General features: G+C 38.0%; 1 protein-coding gene across 2 annotated transcripts in view; it reads right to left on the bottom strand.

Moving 5' to 3' along the window:
* Positions 1 to 23,161, bottom strand: part of LOC110195628 (contactin-4) — a 1,139,396-nt gene that overhangs the window by 248,881 nt on the left and 867,354 nt on the right. For both annotated transcript variants that reach the window (XM_020968471.2, XM_020968474.2), the window contains one exon: positions 22,942 to 23,037. In XM_020968471.2, the coding sequence (XP_020824130.1) occupies positions 22,942 to 23,037 (96 nt within the window). The remainder of the gene's footprint in view (positions 1 to 22,941; positions 23,038 to 23,161) is intronic.

The raw sequence follows: 23,161 nt of genomic DNA, 5'->3' as shown, positions 1-23,161 counted from the left end.
TGAGGATCAAATGAGTTAATAATTGTAAAGTGCTTAGCAAAGCACTGCCTAGCTGCCTAAATATATATAGGTAGCATCAAGAATATATATACATATACATGTATATCATTAAGGTTTACAAAATACATTCATATACACACATATATAATACATGCACACACATTTATGGATATGTTTGATTTTTTTCTCTTCAGTGCTCTTTCCTTTCTTCCCATCCCTCTCCCTCTTTTTTGTTCAGATCTCTGATTTCTTCAGAAAAGGTAAGTTTCCTTGTTGAACTTACCTCCACAGCAGTGGACAAAACTATCCTGCATTGATGGTCTTAGAGAGTTTCCTGGGGGCATGCAGACGTTAAGTGACTTAGCACAGTGCCTGGCACATAGTAGGCATTTAATAAATGTTTATTGACTGACTTCCTTGACTGGTCTGTACATCAGTGCATGTCCTTCGTGCCATGCCAGGAATGAACCACCTTCTCATTTCCACCTCTTGGAATCTCAATCCCTAGTTTACTTCAAGGCTTATCTCAAGTATTATTTTCCACATGAGCCCTTTCCTTACTCCTCTAGTTGCTAGTACCCCACACTCTGTCCTCCCCAATATTAACTTGTATTTGCTCTGTATGTGTTTCATATATATCCAGATATGTGCACGTTGTCTCATCACTTAGGTATAAGCTCCTAAGGAAAGGGAATTGCTTGCTGTCTTATTACAAGCAGCATATATCACAATGTCTGCCACATAATACTAGTATTTAATAAATACTTATTGATTGATTGATTAGGTATAGATTTAGAGCTAGAAGCCATCTTCTAATACTAGTGGTCATCTAGTACACCCCTCTCCCATTTTACAAATGAGGAAACTGAGGCCCAGTGAAGTTAAATGACTTCTCTAGAATCATACTAGCAGCAAATGCCAGGCCAGAATTTGGATTTTGGTCTTCTCATTCTGAATCCTCCTTTCTTTTCATTCTACAATTTGAGAAATAGAATCGACTGCTAGGTGCAACAATGAGTGGAATATCGGCCAAGAGTCAGGAAGACCTGATCTCAAATCCACCCTCAGACACTTACTTACTAGCTGTGTGACCCTGGGCAAGTCATGTAAGCCTGTTTGTCTTAGTGTCTTCATCTGTGAAATCAGCTGGAGAAGGAAACCACTCCATTATCTTTGCCAAGAAAACCCCAAATGGGGTCAGCAAGAGTTAGGAATGACTGAAATGACTGAACAACAACAAAACTCAATTATCTATGCTACTCAAGGGATATAATGATGCAAGTATTGCTAATCAGAGACTGCTAGATGGCATAGTGGAGTGCTGGGCCTGCAGTGAGAAAGATCTCAGTTTGAATCTCGCCTCAGAGGGTACATAGCTGTGTACATTTGATCAAGAATCTTCTCTTAGCCTCAGTTTCCTTACCTGTAAAATGAGAGGATTGGATTTGGCCTCTAAGGACTCTCCTGGCTTTAAATATAGGGGTCTTACAAAGTAATGAATAGCTTTATAAGTATTCATTCATTGGGCTGTAGAAAACATGAAATATTTATTGATGGCTATTATGTTCAAGGCTTTGTTCAGATAATAATGACACATTTGCTTAGCAGTTTATACCTTCCAAACACTTTCCCAAAGATTAGCTATATTTGGTGTTTCCTAACAAATAGCTTTTCTCTGGCCCCAAGCCCCTCCAACCCAACCACAAAGAACAGATATTAAAGCAAAGCATTCTAGAGCTGGGTATTTTGCCTTCTTATCTTGAATAACAATTAGAGAAGAATGTAAACTATAAATAAGGTATGCTAATTTATGTTTTCCTCCTTCTGTTTCTTCCTCATTCATTTAGTTAACATTTATTTAAGCCTCCAATACGTTCAAGGCAACCAGGTATGGATCTACACCCAATATTTTAATGTAAGAAAGTCATATAGAATCTGTGTTTTAAGTAGCAAAAAAATCCCTTAGTGATGGAATGGACACAAGCCGTTTTCCATTTGAAAAGCTGATACACCAACTTTCTCCTAGGCTTACCTCGGTTAACCCAGAACTAGGGGATTTAACTCTGAATTGACTTTTCATTGTTTATGGACTATCTGGAATGCAAGTACATAATGAGATAACTTATGTTAATTGAGTTTGGTTGTTAAAGGATTGCTGCTGGGTACAGGGGATTTTGCAGAGAACAAAGGGGTAGTCTGGGGTAGGGAACAAATTTAGTATGGTTATTTGCTACACAATAAAAGAGGACTTTTTTTTTTTTCAGATCAGTCACTGAGCTAAGCCAGCCTCTGGACTGGTTACTTTCCCATCTTCCGCCTATGATATTTCACAGGCTGCTTTTTGTTAATGCCAGACTCTGTATTTCCCCAGCTGAGATAAGTGTGTTGATTTTTTTTGAAATATTAAACATGAGGAAGTAAAAATAGAAAGCAATGTCAATTTGAATTTAAAGTTCTATAACCTGAGAATGAGCTGAACTCTTAGTATAATGCAGCTCTCTTAACTAGGCTACAGTGCCAATTGGGGAAAGGGAGTGTTTGTGTTATAGGATTTTTTTTTCCTTTTCTTTTTCTTCTTTTCCTCCAACTACAGAAAGTCATAGACTGAAGAGCCTGGCTGACTGCACACCTAATGCACATCACCGAGCTCAGGGCTCAGTGCCCAGGCAGGCAAAGCTCTGTCTGTCCTTTAAGATGCCCAAGTATCTCTAGGCAGAAGCAAGACTGATTAGTGCCAATTCAAGCTCCCTCTCCCCTATTCTATTGTCCTTTTTCTGTTCAGGGAAGAAAAGTAAATATTTTTTACTTTAATAGAAACTGCCATTTTCAAACTGGAAACACTGTCATAACATATTGAAAGGTCAATGCCCCCCTCTATTTATAGATTGCCCAACTCATCTTCTCCCCCCCCACCGCAACACAGACACAATTAAAATTTCTTTTCCCATAAAAATTGGTATGGCCCTGCTAAGGTCACTGCAATTAGCAGCAGTAGCTCTGGGTTTCATCATGAAAACAAAGGTGGACTTGCTTAAGTAAACAAAAGTAAAATCTGTTCATGAAAATAGAGATTTAGGGAGAGGGATAATCAAGGGTCTTTTTTTTTTAATATTCCAAAATTATTCTCATCCGCTGGATTAGAAAAGTTGAAAAAAGAGGGGTGGTGACTGATATTGGAGGAGCTGTGGGAAAACGGGCACATTAATGTACAGTTGGTGGAGCGATTCTGGAATGCAATCTGGAACTCTTCCCCCAAAGAAAATAAAGTATTTGTGTCATTTGACCCAATAATGCCAGTATGAGGTCTGTCTATACTCCAAAAAGAAAAAGAAATAGGGAAAGGTAAAATAAAACAAAACAGGATGATTTTATCAATCCATTTTATGTTGCAAAGAACTGGAGTATCGCCTGAAGTCAGGAAGATTGCCTCATTTTCCTGAATTCAAATCTGCCCTCAGACACGTACTAGCTGGGTGACTGAGCAAGTCAGTTAACCCTGTTTGCCTCTTATATGTAAAATGAGTTGCAAAAGGAAATGGCAAACCACTCCAGTATCTTTGTCAAGAAAACCCCAAACAAGGTCACAAGGAATTACACATGACTGAAACAACTGAACAATAACAAAAAAGAACTGGGAATTAAGATAGTGTCATTAGTTGGGGAAGGGCTGAACAAAGAATGGTATACGAATGTGTTGTAATACTATTGTAATCTAAGAAATGGTGAAGGGGATGTTTTCAGAGAAACTTGTGAAGACTTGCATGAACTGAGACAGAGCAAATGAGCAGAATCTCAAGGTCAATTAATGCAATAACAACAATATTTTATAAATAATCAACTTTGAAAGACTTAAGAACCCTGATGAACACAATGACCAGTTATGATTTCAGAGGACTCAGTATGAAGATTGCTATATACCTCCTGAAAGAGAGGTGAGAGATTCAGAGGGCAGATTCACTCCCCCCTAAATATATACATGTATGTATGTGTGTGTATATATATATATATAATGTATGTGTGTATGTATATATGTATATATGTGTGTATATGTATATATGTATGTGTGTGAATATACATACACATACACACATATATATGAATATGCATACATACTTATATATGTACATACCCCACACACATATATGAATATATGACATGGCCATTTCAGAAATTTGCTTTGCTTCATTATAAATATTTACTTAACATTCTTTTTCAGTGGGGAGGGTGAGTTAAAGGAAGAGGAGTTTTCATTACCTGAAAAATATTAAATAAAATGTTAAAAATAAAAGATTCAACAAGTAATACCTTATTAAGAAAAGGAGGAAGTGGAAATAGAGGAAGAAAAGGAAGAAGAGGAGGAAGATGAGAATTAAGAAGAGAAGGAAGAGGAGGTAAGAGGGGGAAAAGAGGAAGAAGAAGAGGAGGGAGAGGAGGAACAGAAATAAGTCACATTTATATTTGCTTCATGGTTTACCTATGTTATCTCATTAGATCCTTGCAACAGCTCTTCCAGATAGGTTGTTAAAGTGTTTTTCTTTCTTTGTGTCCCCAGCACTTAGCTCCATGCCCAACACATAGGAAATGCTTCATAAGTGCTTGCTGCTTGATCCATTATCCCCATTTTACCAATAGGATGCTACATCTCTGAGAAGTTACCTGGAATGCCCAGGGTCACATAGCTACAGTCAAATATTAAAATGAGTTATTTCTATTTAATGAAGCAGTATAATAGAACCAGGGCTATTCACAGGGATTTTGTGCTGATGAGATCCCAGAAATAGACCAGAGTGAGGAAGCACAGAAATGCTCCAAGACTTGGAACAAGTTGTCATTGTCATCATCGTCATCACTGCTCGCACTTATAAAATGCTTTTAAAAATACTGAATACTATCTTCACAGCAGCCCTGTTAGGGAGATAGTACAAGAATGATCATTTCCCCTTTCTCATGTGAGGAAACTGAGCCTCCTAGACATTGGGTGACTTCCTGAGGTCACACAAGTAGAATTTGGCAGAGCTGGCATTCGCAATATGAACCCAGGTTTTCTAATTCCCAGCCCAGCGTGGTTTACACCCCTCCACAGAGCTAAGCACTGCCTTCCAAGCAATCATGGTCCATGCCAAAGGAGAAAACCAAGGCTTTAGCTCCTTCTCCTGATGATCTCTGGGCCTGCTGGTGTGGACATATTGTTTCAATTTCATGGCCATTGTGGATGGATGGGGGCATTGATGGAAAAATTAATTGAGGACTTGTCCTGAAGTATGAAATACCCAGGTCCAAAAATTACCTGTGATGCTTACTAGTTGTAGTAATCTAGGCAAGTCAAACTCTATGTGCTTCAAGTACCTGTTGTGCTTGAATTAATGGGAGATGTGACACATGGAAAGAGCATTGGCTTTACATTCAGAAGACCAGGGGTCAAATCCCACCTTTGATGCTTACTATCTGTGCAACTGTGGGGAAGTCACTTTACTTCTGACTGCCTCAGTTTCCCCACATGTATAACAGAGGGGTTGGATTAAATGTTCTCTGATGTCCCCTCCAGCTTTATGTGTGATCCAATGAACTCTCTAGGTCTTAGCTAACAAGTCATCGAAGGACTTCACCTCTGTACTGGTGAATGAAATTCTCACACTAAGAATCTCCTTCACCTATCCCTCTCCATGTGAATATTCACATAATGATCTGAGATGATTAAAAGTTACTTGCATACGTCAAGGTTTAAAAACTTTTCTGCTGGTCTGAAATATGAAAACACAGTTTTCCATAAAATATTCTTATGTTTCAAAATTTAAGAATAAGGGAAGTTAAAATTATAACTGAAACTCGTCTTGCTTCAGACTGTCCTGCCATAGGGGGTAGTTTTTTCTTTCATATAGTCTGCTATCAAATGGGTCAAAGTGGCTAATATAGTGGGGTGACTCTCTTGGGTTCAAAAAGGTGTTTGCTTTGAAATTCTCTGCCAGTCTCAGATCGATTTCTTTTAATAGATTACTTGGTCACATTTTTTCTTCCCCACCCCTTTTTTTTTTCTGCTAACCATGGGATCTCATTTGCATAATCCTTCAGAGCTCAAACTTTAATCCCATTCACACCTGCAATTTTCATTAAACTCAATAGGAAGTGTTCATAACTAAGGGATGATGGTTTGGGAATATGTTTATTAAATTACTGGGGTAACATGGCTCACAGATAAAGTTGGCAAGAATATTTCTTTTAGGTTTAATACATTGCAATGGAAATGTTTTCCTAGGATTTGATTTCTTAGCTATTTCTTTTGGCAATAAGAAGCAACAACAGAAAGAATAAAATCTACTGTTTGAAACAGAAGCTGTAAAAAAACAAGCAAACCAACAAAACAAAACCTATTCTCTCTTCAGCGGACCGGCCTGAGTTTGCCGCCAAAGAGAGAGAACCTGCAAACGAAAGCTCTGAATCATTGGGTAGCAGTATCTCAGTATCCACGGGGGCACCTGCTTGGGTTTGGCGACTCACATATATGTTGTGTGTACATGCTAAGTTATTTCACTATGTGAACACAGAGATTCTTTGAGTACTCCTGAAGCATTCTGTTAGGAAGAATGCCTGTACATACAGCTGGGGCTGTCATACAGATTTATAAATTCCTGGGGTGTGTTAGTATAACATGACTTCTTTCCAGGGATTAAATTTGACAGTAAAGATTTCCATAATATGCTAACCTGTAACTAGCTGACATGAGGATAGCAGGGCATCCTTTACCAAAGGAGAGGAATTGCTTTCTTTGCTGCTTTCAGCTCCCTGCTCAAAGTATCAGAGCAGCCTGTTTGACCCTAAGCCAATCAAACAAGTATTTATCAAGCACCTACTCTGTGTTCAGGTGCTAATAATTCAGTGGAAAACATACCATGTGTGAAGCCATAGCACCTGGGTTCATATCCTGCTTCTGATGCTTATTTCCTATCCATTTAACATGGCACAGGTCACTTAGCTATGTAGGCCTTAGATCCCTCCTATGGAAAATGAAGGGATTGAACTACAGTATTTCTTATGTCCCTTACAACTTAAAATATATGATTCTGTGATTCTACTGAATTCCTTAAGAACAGGGACTGGTTTTCTTTCTTTCTTTCTTTCTTTCTTTCTTTCTTTCTTTCTTTCTTTCTTTCTTTCTTTCTTTCTTTCTTTCTTTCTTTCTTTCTTTCTTTCTCCTCACTCAACATACAACTTTTGCCAACCCACAGAAAGTCTTTCACAGCCCTTCTTCATTCTAGCACTGTCCCTTCTAAATTATTTCCTAGTTATCTTATTTGTACATATTTGTTTGCTTCTGGTCCCCTCCACTGGATTGTGAGCTCCTTGAGGACCAGGACTGTCTTTTGGCTTTTCTTGTATCTCTAGTGCTTAGCACAGTACTTAGCACATAGTAAGTGCTTGTTAAGTAATTGTTGACTGCTGGTATGTAGTAGGAGCTTAATATATGCTTGTGGACTCACTGTTAGTGAGTAGGGAAGGAGCTAGGATATAACATGTATACAGATAAATAAAATACACAGTATGTATGAACTGATACATAACAATTTCAAAAGGTAGAGAGCACTATAAATGGCATGGTGAAGGTAGGGGAGAGGGATCAGGTCCTGATTTGTGCTTTTAAGGAAGAGAAAGGCTCAAACAACTGAAAATGAAGGAGGGCTTTTCTAGACATGAGAAAAGGCCTAGTGTTTGGAGGAATATCACGTCTGAAGCACTGTCATTTAACAGGAATGGAGAAAGTGGGGAGGGGAATAATATGAAAGGAGTATAAAAGTATGTAGAAACAAATGGGGGATTATGGAAACATGGGACTTCAGATGGAAAGCCTATAGACTATTCTCTCTTCATAAAAGCAGTGAGCCTCTTTGTAAAAACAAAAAATGCTTTTACATGATCCCACTGTAATTGGCATTTTGAAACTATTTAATGTGTCCACACAATGCCAAAGCCATTGGTCAATTCAGTCAATAAAAATCAGTCTGTTCAGTTTAATCTTCTGTCTAATTGCTTATTTGGCACATACTGATGAAGCAACCAGTTGGCTGTATTTTTTTTAAACCTTTGAACCAATTTTTTTGGCATCCTACAGCCTCAGTTGTATTTCTTCTGCTACAGACACTAGACTATTTCTCAGGCAAAAATGTCACGAATCAATTCCTGTATTGTTTCACCTTTCTGAACATAGTAATAGATGTAGGGACTGGACCTGTGATTTCATTGGTAAAAGGAACTCCTTTGGGGAGGAAACCCCTTTGCCAACACAGATTGCCACCTCCTCTCTAACTTACAATGTTATTTATAGTAGTAGTGTCACACTTAAATAGAAATGAGGCCACTAAACCACCTGCATATAAAGACCCCTGCTGTACATCCACTTAGAAAACCATATATTAACCTTATCTATTATCTATTTATTTTAATAATATAATAATTATATGACAGATAATAATATATAGATATATCTATTATACATATACTAGATATACTAGATAATAATATAATAAATAATTATCATTATCTATTGAATTTTTTTAAAAAAAATTGTTAAATAACTCTCAATTACATTTGAATCTGTTTGGAAGCACTCTGGGGTATGGGCTTCAAGGATCACACAGGCAATATGTGTCATAAACAGAGCTTGACCTGATTTTTTTTTCTTAATCCAAGGTCAGATTTTTATCTACAACAACATTTCCTAATTTTACAGATCAGGAAACTGAAAATGCAAGAGTGAGTGATCTTGTTCAGGTTAAGAAAGCCAGAATGTGTCAGAGGCAGGGCATGAATCTAAGCCTTCCTTGCTTTGAGATCATTATGTCTCACTTCATCTTAAATGAGATGTTTCCGCTTAATTTAATAACCATTTATGAAGTGCTTACTATATGTTTAACAAATTCACTTATGTTCTCTCTGATTATCCACTTTGTTTTCATTCACTGGTTTCTTTTTAAATAGTTGTGGGCAGCATGTTTGTAAATATTGTTCTGGAGTCAGGACTTTTAGAGTCAGGAAAACCTAGGCTCAGGGATACCTGGTTACAGTCACATGCTCTGTTATCTTTGCAATTCACTTAACCTCTTTTTGTTTCTCTCTAAGACTTAACTTCTAAGTTATAGACTGGTTGAAATATGTGTTGGTGGGAGTCCACAATGGCTAAGTAGAAACTTCATTTATTAACGCTTAGAAAACAAATCCAAATCTGAAACACTTTTAAAATATGAAATAACCTCCAGAGAAAATCACAGTGGTCAATTTTCTCTTGGTCTCTTTAGCACTTTTAAGATCAGATTGACACCTGACAGAGGTGAAAATCCTATTGGTTCAACAAGAGGCCTTTCATTCCAGCTCCCCAAAAGCTTTCATTTCCAAATGCCCAAGACTTGGCCAACATTTCATCACTCCACCATACTGCATCATTATGATGTTTAACACAATGTAACACTATAATGCCTTGGGCAACCAAAATGCCAGTTCCCCTCTGAAAACTGTATCCAAAGAACCACTCACTTCCTTTTCAGCAAAAAGTACCAGATTCATAAAGCTACATATCCAGATGGTCTCAAAGTAAGATTAGCTGTCCCATTACTTACAGTGAATAGCCACTTGGATATTTAAAAATTGCTCTGTCAGATTCATGTCATTAGAAAACTATTATGAATCCTTGGAGCTGGTACAACTGGTATTTCACTGAATTTCTTTTATTGAATGGATAATGGCTTTTCCCAGATTCCTCACTTCCCAATGAGCCCCCATCACCTTGCACAAAATCACCTTCCCCTATTCTCCCAGCTTGGAATATTCCAAAGGAAAGAGTCTTGCATTCAGCTGAATTAAATCCCAGCCTGTATTGATTGTCTAGATATTGGATCAAATCTCATGCTCTAAAAAGCCTTCTCCTTTTGGTTTGCCCCTCATCTTGACTGAGGACCATTGCAAGGGTCAAACTTGAAAATAATTTCTTTAACTTAAAAATGTTTTCAAGAGACTCCAAAGGATTTCACAGATTTATCTTACCACATCCATCTTATAAGCTACCTATCATTGGAGTCAGGAGGTACCAGGAAGAAGATTGGATCATGGGAACCCTTCTTCACTGAGTAAATTCACAGATTCCTGATGGAGAACAGCCCATGAAATTAGGCTCCCAAATGTAAAGAAGAAAAGATCAAATAAGAGCTGGTAGAAATGTATTTATTTTTTTTCTGCTAGCAGAAAGGTGATCATTTTTAGTTGCTGTTTATTAAATCATGGGTTCTATTCTAGGTGAGCTAATCTGGGAGTTGCCATATTTTCAAAAGTGCTTAAACATTTCAGTCTGTGGATGGAATGATTGCCAGAAAGAAATGAAGAAAGGGAGGTCAAAGTCCTCTAATACCTAACCATGGAAAACTTACAAAAAAAAAAGAAATTCATTTGTTGTAAGTGGTTTGGGAAATCAAAGGGGCCAAATAGATAAGGTCTGGAATTAGTCTAGTAATAGGAAAGACTTATTGCTTTTAGAAACTCATTTCCTACAAATATAAGCATTGCTGTGGCTTAAATAGATATGCAAAGATGTGATGAGTCACAAAGCCTCTGAGTAGTCTAAAAGGGAATTTAAAAGAAAATATAAAGGAAAAGGAGATTGTCAATGGCATCGTTGTGCACACCAGATTAACTGCTTAGAGAAAGATGACAAGAGGATTCTGGGAAGATGCCAGAGTAGGTCAGAAAATTCCAAGCTCTCCACATCTCTCCCACAAATGAGACAAAATAGTGCCTCAGGGCAAATGTAGAGTGGAAAAAATGAACAACAGTTGAGGAAAAACAGTGGTCCTCAGAAAAACTGGAGAAGATCTGAAGAAAAATCCCCAGATCAAGGTTTGGTCCCTATGAAATCTAAACACCTCCTGAACAGTTCCACTGAAATGCCATGCAGTAAGCCCTGCGGTTAGCTGGGTCTGGAGGTAACCTCTCCCAGTCACAGGAATTTTCACCTCCCAGACAGTGTTGGGAGTTGAGTATTTGAGTAGGGGAAGATTGAGGGAACCTCTGCTGATAAGGTATGCCAGGCCCAGCTGTGTTGCTGAGTAGCAGCCCTGGGCAAGAAGAAACCAGCACATGCCTGGGACCCCATTGGCTGTGGGCATTTACAGTGGGGCAGAGTTCTTGGTTTAGGTTCCAGGCCAGAGGGAAGAACTGAAGGAGGATCTGAGTCTAGAGGCCCCATCCCACAACCCCCAGGACTAGAGGAGATTACAGTAATAAGGTGTTACAAAAAACAAACAAACAAAAAATAGCAGGCAAAGGAGAAAGAACCCAACTATAGAAAGTTACTATGGGAATAGAAAAGACTGGGGGTCATCTTCAGAGGAGAATATTGACACACAAAAAAAGCCTTTCATACCCCAGAGAATAATGTCAAATGGTCTCCTGCCCAAAAATGAATGCATAGAAGAACTTAAGACTTTTAAAATCGAATGAGAGAAATTGAGGGGGAAATTTTTTTTAAAAGAACAATCTGAGAAAAGCAAGAAGATTATAAGTAGAAATAGAAAAAAAAATCTACCAATCACCACCTGAAAGAAGCCCTACAAGGAAAATCTACAGGAATATTATAGTCAAATTCTGAAACCCCCAGCTCAAGGAGAAAATATTACAAGAAACAAGAAGAAAACAATTGCAATATGGTGGAGTCACAATTAGAATCACACAAGACCTGGTAGGGGTAACACTAAAAGACTGCAGATCTTGGAACACTATATATTGAAGAGCAAAAGAACTGGTCGTGGCCGAAAATATCATGCCCAGCAAAGTTAAACATAATCTTGAATGAAAAAATCGGATATTCAATGAATTGCCAGACTTTCAGGATTTTGTTGCAAAAAACCCTGAACTTAATAGAAAATTTGATACATAAGATCCAAGAGAAATATAAGGTAACATCAAAGACTAATTACAAAGGACTCAATAAGGACAGACTGTTTACCTTTTATATGAGGAAATGTAAAAGGTATGTCTAAGATTGTTATTAATAATTGGGTAGTTTGAAAGAAAGATTGGGGTAGACCTGAGTATGATTTGATTGTAAAAAGTAAAACCACTTAGGAAAAGAGAAGAAGAAGAATCGTTATCTTATATAAATGAGCTGTGAGAGGAGGAAGTGACACAGAGGAATTAAATGGGGGCAGAGGACTGGTAGTTCTGGAAACCTACTGTCATCAGGAATGGGTTAAAGAGGGAACTATATATAGAGAGGGTATAAGAGTTTTCTAAATTCAGAAAGAAAAGGCAAATTGAATATGGAGGGGGGAGAAGATAAGGGAGGGAATTTTAGAGGAAACTCTACTCATATCAGATCTGGGTTAAAGAGAGAATAATATATATATTATATATGTATACACATACACATATGTGTGTGTATATATATGTACATACACATATATACATATTATATATATGAATAAAAGTCTTCTAAATTTACAAAGAAATAAGAGAGTGAGGGAACAGGATAGAGGGGAGCTATAGAAGGGTGTCTGGATTAACAGAAATGGGATAAAGAGGGAATAAAATAATATTTGAAAGGCTATAAAAATCTTCTAAATTCAGATAGAAACAAGAGGGTAAGGGGAAAGGTTGGGGGGGAGAGGATAAAGGAAGGATCTTTAGAGCAGGGTGGGTTATGTAAGATGAAGGCAAGGTAGCAGGTAGAAGTAAAGTAGAGGAGTCAGGAGGGCTAAGAAATAAGAGATACACATAAACATAAAATAAAGATCGGGAGTAGAATTTATTAGGAAAAAAGCAAGGATAGTTATCATGAGCTCAGACAAAGTTAAAGCTAAGACAGATTTAATCAAAAGAGAAAAATAGGGAAACTACCTTATATGTCAGCCGTATTAATCAATATTGTTTTAGACTATTTAAAATAAGTAGACATACAAGGTTGGAACATTGCTGTGGTATAGGAAATGATGAGTTGGTGGACTTAGAAAAATATAGAAATACTGGGACTTATGAAGGAAGATGTTATTCACCCTCAGAGAAACAGAGGACAAACAAGTATGCTATGGTCTTACATAGATGCATATGAATGTATATGTCCATATGTGAGTATGACTATAGATATCTAAGTATATGTATGTATATGTAAATATAGGTTTGTATGTGTATATGTGTGTACATATATGTGTTTGTGTGTATAAATATATGTGTACATATGTATAATGTAATATATGTATTTATATATGTGTGTGTGTGTGTGTGTGTATTCTACACTTAATTATAGCCCCCTTGGGGGAGGGGAGGGAAGGAAGGGGAAAAAAAGATCAAAATAAAAAGCACGCAGCAGAGAACAAAAAATCACAAGGAAGTGAGGGTGGACAGCTCTGACCACAATATGTAGTATTTACTACATGGGCTTTCTTGAAATGGACATTTATCGCTCTATGCTTTGAGTCCTCTCTTACGTTCTGCTGTACACAAAGCAATTTTTTTCTTTTCTTATTTTGTATTTAAGTTTTAGTATTTAAGTTTATAATGTATTTCTTTTTCTTTTCTTATTGTGTATTTAAGTTTAAAAGAATAAAAAAAAGGAGATAGATGACATTGAAAATATTTGACTCGGTTCCCTATGGTAGACATATAATTTCAAGAAGTAGAAGTGAGAAGTTCCAGACTCAGGGAGAAGTCTATGCAAAGCCACAAATGATAGGAGCAAAGATTTTGAGCTGGAAGGGATATCAGAGGTCATCTCATCCAACCCCTATCATTTAACAAGGGCAAGAAACTGAGGCTAAGTGACTTGTTCAAGGCCATAAAGCATTAGAAGCAACATTTGAACCCAGGTTCTCTTGCATTCTACCAAACAGTGGGAAATGGTATGTCATGTATGTGGAATAGCTAGTAGTTTGGTTTATTTTGCCTCTGATCTGTTACATTGGTATACACAAGCAGAGGTCATTGAGCTGCCAGCAGAGCCTCCCCCCGCAACAGCTGGCTGTTTCTCCACCTCATCAGAGCCATGCATCTTAATAGCACAGAGATAGAGTAGTTTTTGTTCAAAGCTAGTCTTTTCTCCCTTAATTCCTATGTCCACCAAAGGGATGAGTGGAGGGAGCAAGAGGAAAAAAAAGCAATGCTTTCTGCAAACTTCTCTGTATCAATGTATGTTTCTGTGTTTCAACTGATGCTTCTATAGGCACAGCAGTGGGAAATGTAGCAGAAGAACAAAAAGGAGGAGGGATTAGACTCATGTTCTGGATACCAACAGTCAGTGATCACAGTTGCCAAAGGAGCTTACAGACCCTCAGGTATATCAAATGCTGCCACTTCATAAATATTTACATCAGAAGAGAACAAGAGCTCTCACTGTGATCAATGCTGATTAACTGGTAGGGTCTGCTTTGCTATTTTTTTCCTCCTTTTCCTCAACAAATGATTAGCCTTGAAATTCAACTCTGATGCTTCATCCCAGCACGAAGGTGACCCTGGGCTCTGGCAGGCCCTGGACAACAAACTCTGGTGGGTTCTACTAACACAGAAAGGAAATAAATACGAGCTGTGTATTGTCAGTGTACCCTGACTCAGAAAAGGCTCATCACTGTAGGACTGGACACGATGACACGGAACTGGACCTGGAGAAGAGAAGACGTGGGTTTAAATCCCATCTCAGGTACTTGCTAGCTGTGTGACCCTGGGAGAGTCATTTGATTTCCCTGTGCCTCAATTTCCTTATCTGTAATGGGGGGGAATTAGACTCAGTGGCTTGTAAGGTCCCTTAAGGCTTTGGATCTATGCTTCTATGACTAGGAAACTATACCTGAAACAAACAAAAACACAAAATCATTCTTAAGCCCATATGGCTCCCTTCTGTTCTCACTCAGTGACAGTGGCAAAATGAATGAGTGAATGAATGAATGAATGAATGAATGAATGAACAAACAAATAAACAAACGAACAAATAAATAAATGTAGGTGTGGAGCCAGAGGGTGCCCTTAGTCTATCTACAAACATTAACTATTGGCACTCTAAACTTTCCCTTAAACTTGACCTGCCACTTTCTGCTTCAGGTTTTGATAAATGCCTGTTGCCTTGAACTGATTGATACCAAAATACAAGTTTATGCATCTAGTCTGTATAAAATCTTTATGAGAAGGGTCTGTATAGGTGCAGATGGTTGTTTTTATGGAAAAAAAGTGGTCAATCATTTGAAACAGCTAGGGAAACAGGACATAGAATGTTAGAACTGGAGTCAGGACGACCTGAGTTTAAATCCTATCTCATATACTTTCTGGTTATGTGACCCATGGAGAATCACTTAATGCCTTTCAGCCCCAGTTTCCTCACCTGCAAAATGGGATGATAATAGTGATTAGCTCACAGGGTTGTGATGAGATCACATGCAGTGACAAATGCAAAACTCTTTGCAAACTTTAAAGAGCTATATAAATGCTAGCTTTTATTATTATTTCTCAAGAAGATCTGTAGAAATGGGCAGGCAAATTAACTGGGTCTATAATAACACTTATCATATATATTCTATTGCTTCATAGCTTCTGCTAGTCAGATATTTAGTGTGGCCAGTGGGAGAATTCCACCCATGTAACTGACCCCTTGGCCCACTTGATTGTTCAAGGCCTACCACCTGTGCTTCAGTCAACTGACTGTCATTGGCCTCAAAGGAGATATTCTTCAAGGTCAGGTTGAACTGTGTCAACCAGTGCACAAATGGAAAAAGGACTCATTGGATGTTGTCATGACCTCCAGGAGAAAAATGAGATTCACTTCCATAGAACCCTGACAGAGTCAAATGGACAGTTATCACTGGCTTATGTGAGGCCTAGCCTTGAAGCTCATTGGATCCAAAGCATATTATCTTTCCTGAGAGAGACAAGTAGAAGCCTAGGATAGCCTTGAAGGGATTTTCAGCTAATGATCATTTGAGAGAGACCTTATCAGCCCAGATGAGCATTGTCTTATAATAGCACATGGCATATACATTGATTCAACCACAGCTCATCTGTGTAGAAGTAATAACTTCTCAAAACCATATGTGTTGTATATATTGTGTTTTACTTTAGGCCTATGTATCTAGATAGATGGATGGATGAATGTAAGAGAGAGACAGAAAGGGAGACACAGAAAGAGACAAAGACAGAGAGATACAGAGGTAGAGGGGAAGCCAGTCAGAGACAGAGATAGGGAAACAGATACTTTTCTGGTCTCTAATAATGTAAAGGTGAGTGTGATCATTTCCTTCTATATCAGAAACCTAAACAAAATTTAACCAACTGGGACATTAGCTTTCATAGATTATTTTCTTAAGGCAAACACATCTTTAGGTTGACACAACTGATTGAGATGAGCAGAGATTTCACACTACGAAAGATGTTCTGTGCTAAGTCCAAACCAGAGGATTATCAGTTGATACAAAGTTTTCCTATTGCTCCTCTTCACAGATGACATACTAACTGTGTGTAGCAGCATAGTATGTACCCATACATGACAAAGACTCTTCAGGAAAATTCCTAGCAATGTGAAAGAGACAGATTTAATCATTCACTTTGGAAAAACAAGCTAGGTGTAAGCAACATGTTACCTGAGTCAGTTGGATAGGAGACTCATTGAATTAGTCCTTTAATATGTGTATCTTGGACAGACATCACAGATGCAACATGAGCTGGGCACAGAATTAAATAGGTAAAGGAGATCAAGATGGACTGAATTTAGGAAATCACAACATAATTTCTCTTACTTCAAATTACTACTAACAAAATTACGAATAATCCAAATGACAGCAGACACATAGAGAACATAAGTAAAGCATATTGCAAATGATGGTTTGGAAATCATAAGGGGCATAAAAGACGTCAAAGAGAAAAAAAAGAGGGAGGTTGGTCAGTCATGTAAGCCAGGTTGACTAAGTGTATACTAGTAACCCAAAGATGTTTAAAAAACAAAAGATTTCTAGTAAATTGAATAAGTGCTATAGGGAGGATTGATGGGATAGATAGATAGATAGATAGATAGATAGATAGATAGATAGATAGATAGATAGATAGATAGATCAGACAGACAGATAGATAGATAGATAGATAGATAGATAGATAGATAGATAGATAGATAGATAGAGAGACAGACAGACAGACAGACAGACAGACAGACAGACAGACAGATAGATAGATAGATAGATAGATAGATAGATAGATAGATAGATAGACACACAATAACTTAAATGAAGGATTGAGATTTGCATTAATGGAACAAGTACCCAATCCAATAAAGTCATGTATCCACCAAAGAACCAGCTAAAATTATATAGGTTGACAGAATTCAACAAACATTTCAAAAACATATTTACAAATTCCTTGTTTGGAATTTGGAACTGATTTGTTTACATAGAGGTAATATTGTAGCTAATGTTAGAGGTTCTTAGGTTAACTATTCTTCCCTTGCCCCTCCTCAATCCCCCCCCCCATAGGATCACATATTCACAGATATAGAGGTCATTAAGTCTGACCCCCTGACTTTAAGGAACCAAAGCATCAAAGAGGTTGTGATTTGCCCAAGGTTTTATATATATATACACACACACACACACATACATATATATGTATATATATGTATATATGTATGTATGTATATGTATGTATGTATATATGTATATATACATGCCTATCAATAAAGAATTTAAGATTTATAAAAGAGAGCATTTCCTAATGATTAATGGTATAAAAAATGTAATTGGATGCCCCAGTGTTACCATACTTGAGGTCTTCAAGCAAAGGCTAGGTGCCCATTTGTTCAGCAGGTTGTTGAGTGGATACTTGCCCAAGTATTAGATGGACTATTTTTTCCTCTGAAGCACCACATAATTCTGAAATTCTGTACAGTTCTATGAAGTTACTGTTTCCTTAATCTCCATAGCTTTTCAATTTAACAAGTATTCCTTAATCGCAGAACAAAGCAAAGTGCTTAGAACTGGGGAACATGTCATGTTGAGTCAGCTGCTTGCTACTCTGGATTCTGAGGCTGAATGACTCAGCTGGGACATGGCTTGCTTTATTTCCACTACACATACATATAGATTTACTGGTTGACCTTCACTTATGATTATATTTATGGAGCCTTTGGAGGTTTTTAGAATACTTTCTATATGAAAAGACGAGACATTGTCTCCGGAAAGAGATAAGCAGAAAGGCTTCACCACCCTTTCTGGCACTGCCGCCTATTGGCTGCAAAGCGGAAATCCCTCAGTGAAGACTTGTCAATGCTCTGCATATCCCAGCTTATGGCTTTCTATTTTTGGCTTAACACTGCCTTGGAAGCCTGGGAGAGGAGAGGTCTGAGCAGAGTATCCAGTAGAAGGTAAGAAAGGAAGGAAACAAACATTTATTAATGGAGGAATGAAAGAGCAACCCTTACCAACAATGCAACATTGCACAGGCTGCTCCAGAGGGAGACAAAGTTCATCAAGGCCCATAGGACAGAATTGTGAATGGTGCTGAACACATGTTTCTAGGAAAGTACCACCCTGTTATAATTCTGTAAGTCTGTGAATGCTCTTCCCTATGGACATTGCCTGCTTTGATGAAATATTATGTGCCTTACTTTTTTGCTGTTGTTGTTGTTTTAGGCAATTGGGGTTAAGTGACTTGCCCAGGGTCACACAGCTAGTAAGTATCAAGTGTTTGGTCTGAGGCCGATTTGAACTCAGGTCCTCCTGATTTCAGGGTCGGTGCTCTATCCACTGCACCACCTAGCTGCCCCTATGTGCCTCACTTTTTGGAGCAAAATATTATACTACTCATATTCTTATTTTGCCTTCTATTTAGCATATTTAATAGTGTCATCTTGGTTTATTTGTTAATTGGAAAGCACATTGATGTGGGTTCCAAAGCTAGAGTGTTTAGTAGCAGGAATATAATTTTTCCAAAAATCCTGATAAAGTATGTTTTAGCAATATGGCCACCCCACCCCCACCCCTGGAACTCCATGATCTGCCATTGTTCAAGTTCAGACTGAGTGAGTGAGCCAACGAACGGGCATGGGAAACAGATATACCAAAAATGACAAAGTCAGACAGAGAGATGGGATGTCATGCACAGGCTATGTAAACATCATCTCATTGGAAGCTCGCAATCATCCTATGAGACAGAATTACTAATATTGTTATCTCTGCCTGCAAAATATGAATAATAATAATCTACTTCACAGGGTTGTTATGAAGATCAAATGGCATAACATACTTTTTAAGCATTTATGTACACTCTCAGTATACTTTTATTTATTTTAATCTAGACCTGTGATTATGGGGACTCCAATTGAGGAAATTGCCTTTCTTGGTGCAGATCAGAGCCTGCCCTGTAATATCATTTTAAAAAGCTCTCTGGGATACTAAGAGTTTAAGTGACTTCCTTAGGGTCACATATTTAGTGTATGTCAGATGCTTGACTCACACCCAAGTCTTCCTGACTCTGAGGCCAATTCATTCTGCCTTATGCCGTTGCATCTTTTTGTGGTTTTTTAATCATTATATACCAAAATCTAAAGCAGAATTGCTGAGTGTAACTCTCCCATCACTACTGTCCATCTCCCAGATACTTATCTCCCTTCTCAACATCCTTGTAACTGTCTCTATTTTATTTTCTTCCACAGACTTCCCCGTGATTAGTACCAAAAGACTTCAGATCTCTTCCTTGACTGAACAAGGAGCATGGGATATTCCCCTCAAATGGATGTGATCGTCTAATTAACAAGACTCATTTGATTTACAATCAAGAGGACAACTGAAATAAAAACTTTTCTTGGAAGTCCCATGGCTCACCTGTTTCTTTTTAGCTTTGGTATAGTCGGAGACCGCCAAGTACTGGGACTACAAAACTAGCTGGTTAAAAACCAGTGAGGAAAATCCCTGGTCTCGCCCAACTCTCTAAACCTCTTTGTATTTCTCCTATGAAGAAACACCAAAGACAAACTGAGTGTATTTTAGAAACTTTCCAGGGGCCAAGCTGAAATTCGATAGTGAAATCTATTTAACAACATAGAATCTGAATCAAGATACACAGAGTAAGAGCCAGCAAAATGAGGAGCCAAACAGTGATGGTGGGATTACCAGAACTACCTGCCGACTGAAACTCATTTCAAAATAGATTAATTGCTGTTCATTTTTTTTGTTACCCTGAACTGCCTGACACACGACACTGCAGTCAAAATAGGACACACAGCATTGCTTACAATGGATTTCATGCCATTTCTCGGTACCATGCTGGTAGAATAAAAGGCTGACTCATTTCCTTCCACTGCTTGATCTCTTATGATTGCAACAGGGATGCCATATGCTTGGACTAAAATGCTCAGTGAGCCCAATAATTCAGTGAGCCTGCCAGTCTCCAAGCAGGGAGATGCACATACCAGAAACCCAATGACAGAATTCCTATTGCACATTTTATGTTGGTGGATTTCAGGTTCCTAGGGATGAGGTGGGGGAAGTGGAAGAATTTCATAAAAATACTCAGTTTCATTAAAAAAAAAAAACTCTGCTTTATATCTAGGAGATGACCTCTTTCAGTTTCTGACCTTTATTTTCTCAGTCTACAAAATTTCCTTCCTCCTCTTGCCCATGTAGCTAGCTCTGAAGCTGTTTCTAATGAAGCTCCTGACGTGAATATTTGTTTCCTTGTCTTTCACCATCACAACTGTCAGGAATGTCAGCACAGCTCAAGGAACAGGATTTTAGAGTAACTGAGCAGCTACCAGCAAAGAAATACACATTCTGGGAGACTTTGGCATAGCTTTTTTTAATGTGTTCCTCTCTGGGAGAGGGAAGATTTTGGGTTCCTCACTTTTCATATGCCCATGATTTTTTCATGCCTTTCCTTACCTAAATACAGCATTATACCTATAGTGTTTTTTTCTTAAGATACTTTCATTATTCATCTCATTTCTGGAGTTACTTTCATGCCCATTACTGATTTCATCAAGGAAGAGCAATTAGCAGATTCATGAATTATCCCTCCATTTACACTATCATCCCAAAATTAAATGTTCATCTAGTTTTGATAAAAGGTATTTTCAGATTTAAGCATTGATTAAATTGAAGAGAATGAATGCAAGACTTTCACAATTCAAAACTATTGAGAGAAAGACTTTATTCCTTCTCTAAGAAACACAGGCAGAGTCCTTCAGGTCAACTAACACCCAGTGGCATTTTTAAAATTGTCATTGAAAGCGCAAAAGGAAGCTAAATCACTAATTTGGTAACTCTTTTCCCCTACTCCAGCTGAGACAGAGAAAAAGTGTGACATTTGAAAATAGGACAAAAGACAAAGGCATATTAGCAAGAAATTGAAGTGAAGTGGATGCCAGTGGATGCCAGGGTTGACAGGAAACTTTACTAGTGCCATTGAGGTATAGAGAAGTAGAGTCACCTAGAGTCAGGTCCATCATTAGAAACAGGTACAATCCTAGCCTTTGGAACCTAATAGCCTCATAGCCATGGATAAGCAAAGACACTGAGCCTCAATTTTCTTAGCTATACAATGGGGACAATGATATCTATGGCATCTACCTCATAGGGATATTGTGAAATGTGAAGGAGATGATGTATGGAAAGTGATTTTAAAGCATTATATAAATTGAGCTATCATTGTCAGTGAAGTGGATCATGATGGGAAGAATGTTGGAGTTAGAGTCAGAGGACCTGGGTTCAAATTCTGGCTCTGCTATTTATTACCTGTGAAACCTCAGACAACTCATTTGATTTCTCTGAGTCTCAGTTTTATCATCTTTAAAATAAGGGGGTTAGTTTAGAGAGCATTTAAGGTCCCTTAAAGCTCTAAGATTATGATTTTATGACCACCAACATCAATGCCATTATCATCTAGTGCCTTTGGCCTCAGTTACCCAGAGCTGCATTTTGACCTGAACTTTCCATTTTTCTAGACTAGCACAGGGGCTCTTTTTTTTTTGCACCATAGACACCTTTGGCAGTATAGCATAACCTATGGACCCTGTTTCAGAATAATGTCTGTAAATGCATACAACAAAATGCATAGAATTAGAAAGTGAATCACTGATAAAAATCCTTTATTGCCCATTATTCAATACTTGAAGGAGGAGCCATGGCACAGTGGAAAGGTTACTGAATTTGGAGTTGGGTTAAAATACATACATTTACATTTACTACACATGTGACTAGACAAATCACTTCTCTTCTTTTGGCAACATGGTAGTATGAATTTGGCATGTACCTGGAGTTAGCAAGCTCCAGGTTCAAATGTTATTTCAGATAGATACTACCTGTGTGACCTGGGGCAAATTACTTAAACTCTCTGTGACTCAGTTTCCTCATCTGCAAAATGAGAGGGTTGAATTCAGTGACTTCCAAGGCCTCAGATGTATGATTATGCTTTATTATCATATTTATCTCAAATTTATTCAATTAATTATTGAGTCTTAGTTATATCCATTGAGTCTCCTTATATCTATCTTTAATCCAGCCCATCTTTGTTATGGATTATTGGCTTCCTAAAGATTTCCTGGCTGTTGTGGTCACTAGATATTCTTGCTTTCATCTTTACCAAAACCAGATTCTCCTGATAAAGTGGTGACTTCCTTCCAACACCATGTTAAGTCAATAATAAATATTGGCAGCGTTAGCTATTTCCCTTCATCCAGAAAGATGGTTTTGACAGAGGTTTACTCAGGTTTCATTTTCCTTCATGCCAGGTAGATATTAAGTGGGATGGAACATTTTCACAATCTGACATTTTCACATCCTGATTACAATGGGCACCCAAAATAATTTCTCTTCTGCCCTGAGGGATCATGGAAATCTTTACAAATTGCACTCCCCTCCCGAGCTGGTGCCAGTGAGGGAAGAACATTTGGCAAGATGAAGAGCAGGTTTACTGATGGGCAAAAATGGACTTTGCTGTAGCGCTTACCTCCAGAATGAGGTGGGGGGCCACACAGTAGCACCATTCCTTGACCTTGGCGCACGGACACGGTACTTCTTGTTCGTGTTTTGAAGTTTTCCAGATCTGTTGGAAAAGCGGGGAGGAAGAGAAAGAACATTATAATTGTAAATGCCAAAATTGCAATTTGCAGGGGATGGGTTTTCTGATTCAGAGAGGGACATTTAATGGAAAAGAAGTGTATGCCATG

Source organism: Phascolarctos cinereus, unplaced genomic scaffold, assembly GCF_003287225.1.
Source record: "Phascolarctos cinereus isolate Bilbo 61053 unplaced genomic scaffold, phaCin_HiC Scaffold_4;HRSCAF=312, whole genome shotgun sequence".
In the NCBI taxonomy this organism is placed as follows: domain Eukaryota; kingdom Metazoa; phylum Chordata; class Mammalia; order Diprotodontia; family Phascolarctidae; genus Phascolarctos; species Phascolarctos cinereus.
This window is presented reverse-complemented; position numbering and strand designations above follow the sequence as displayed.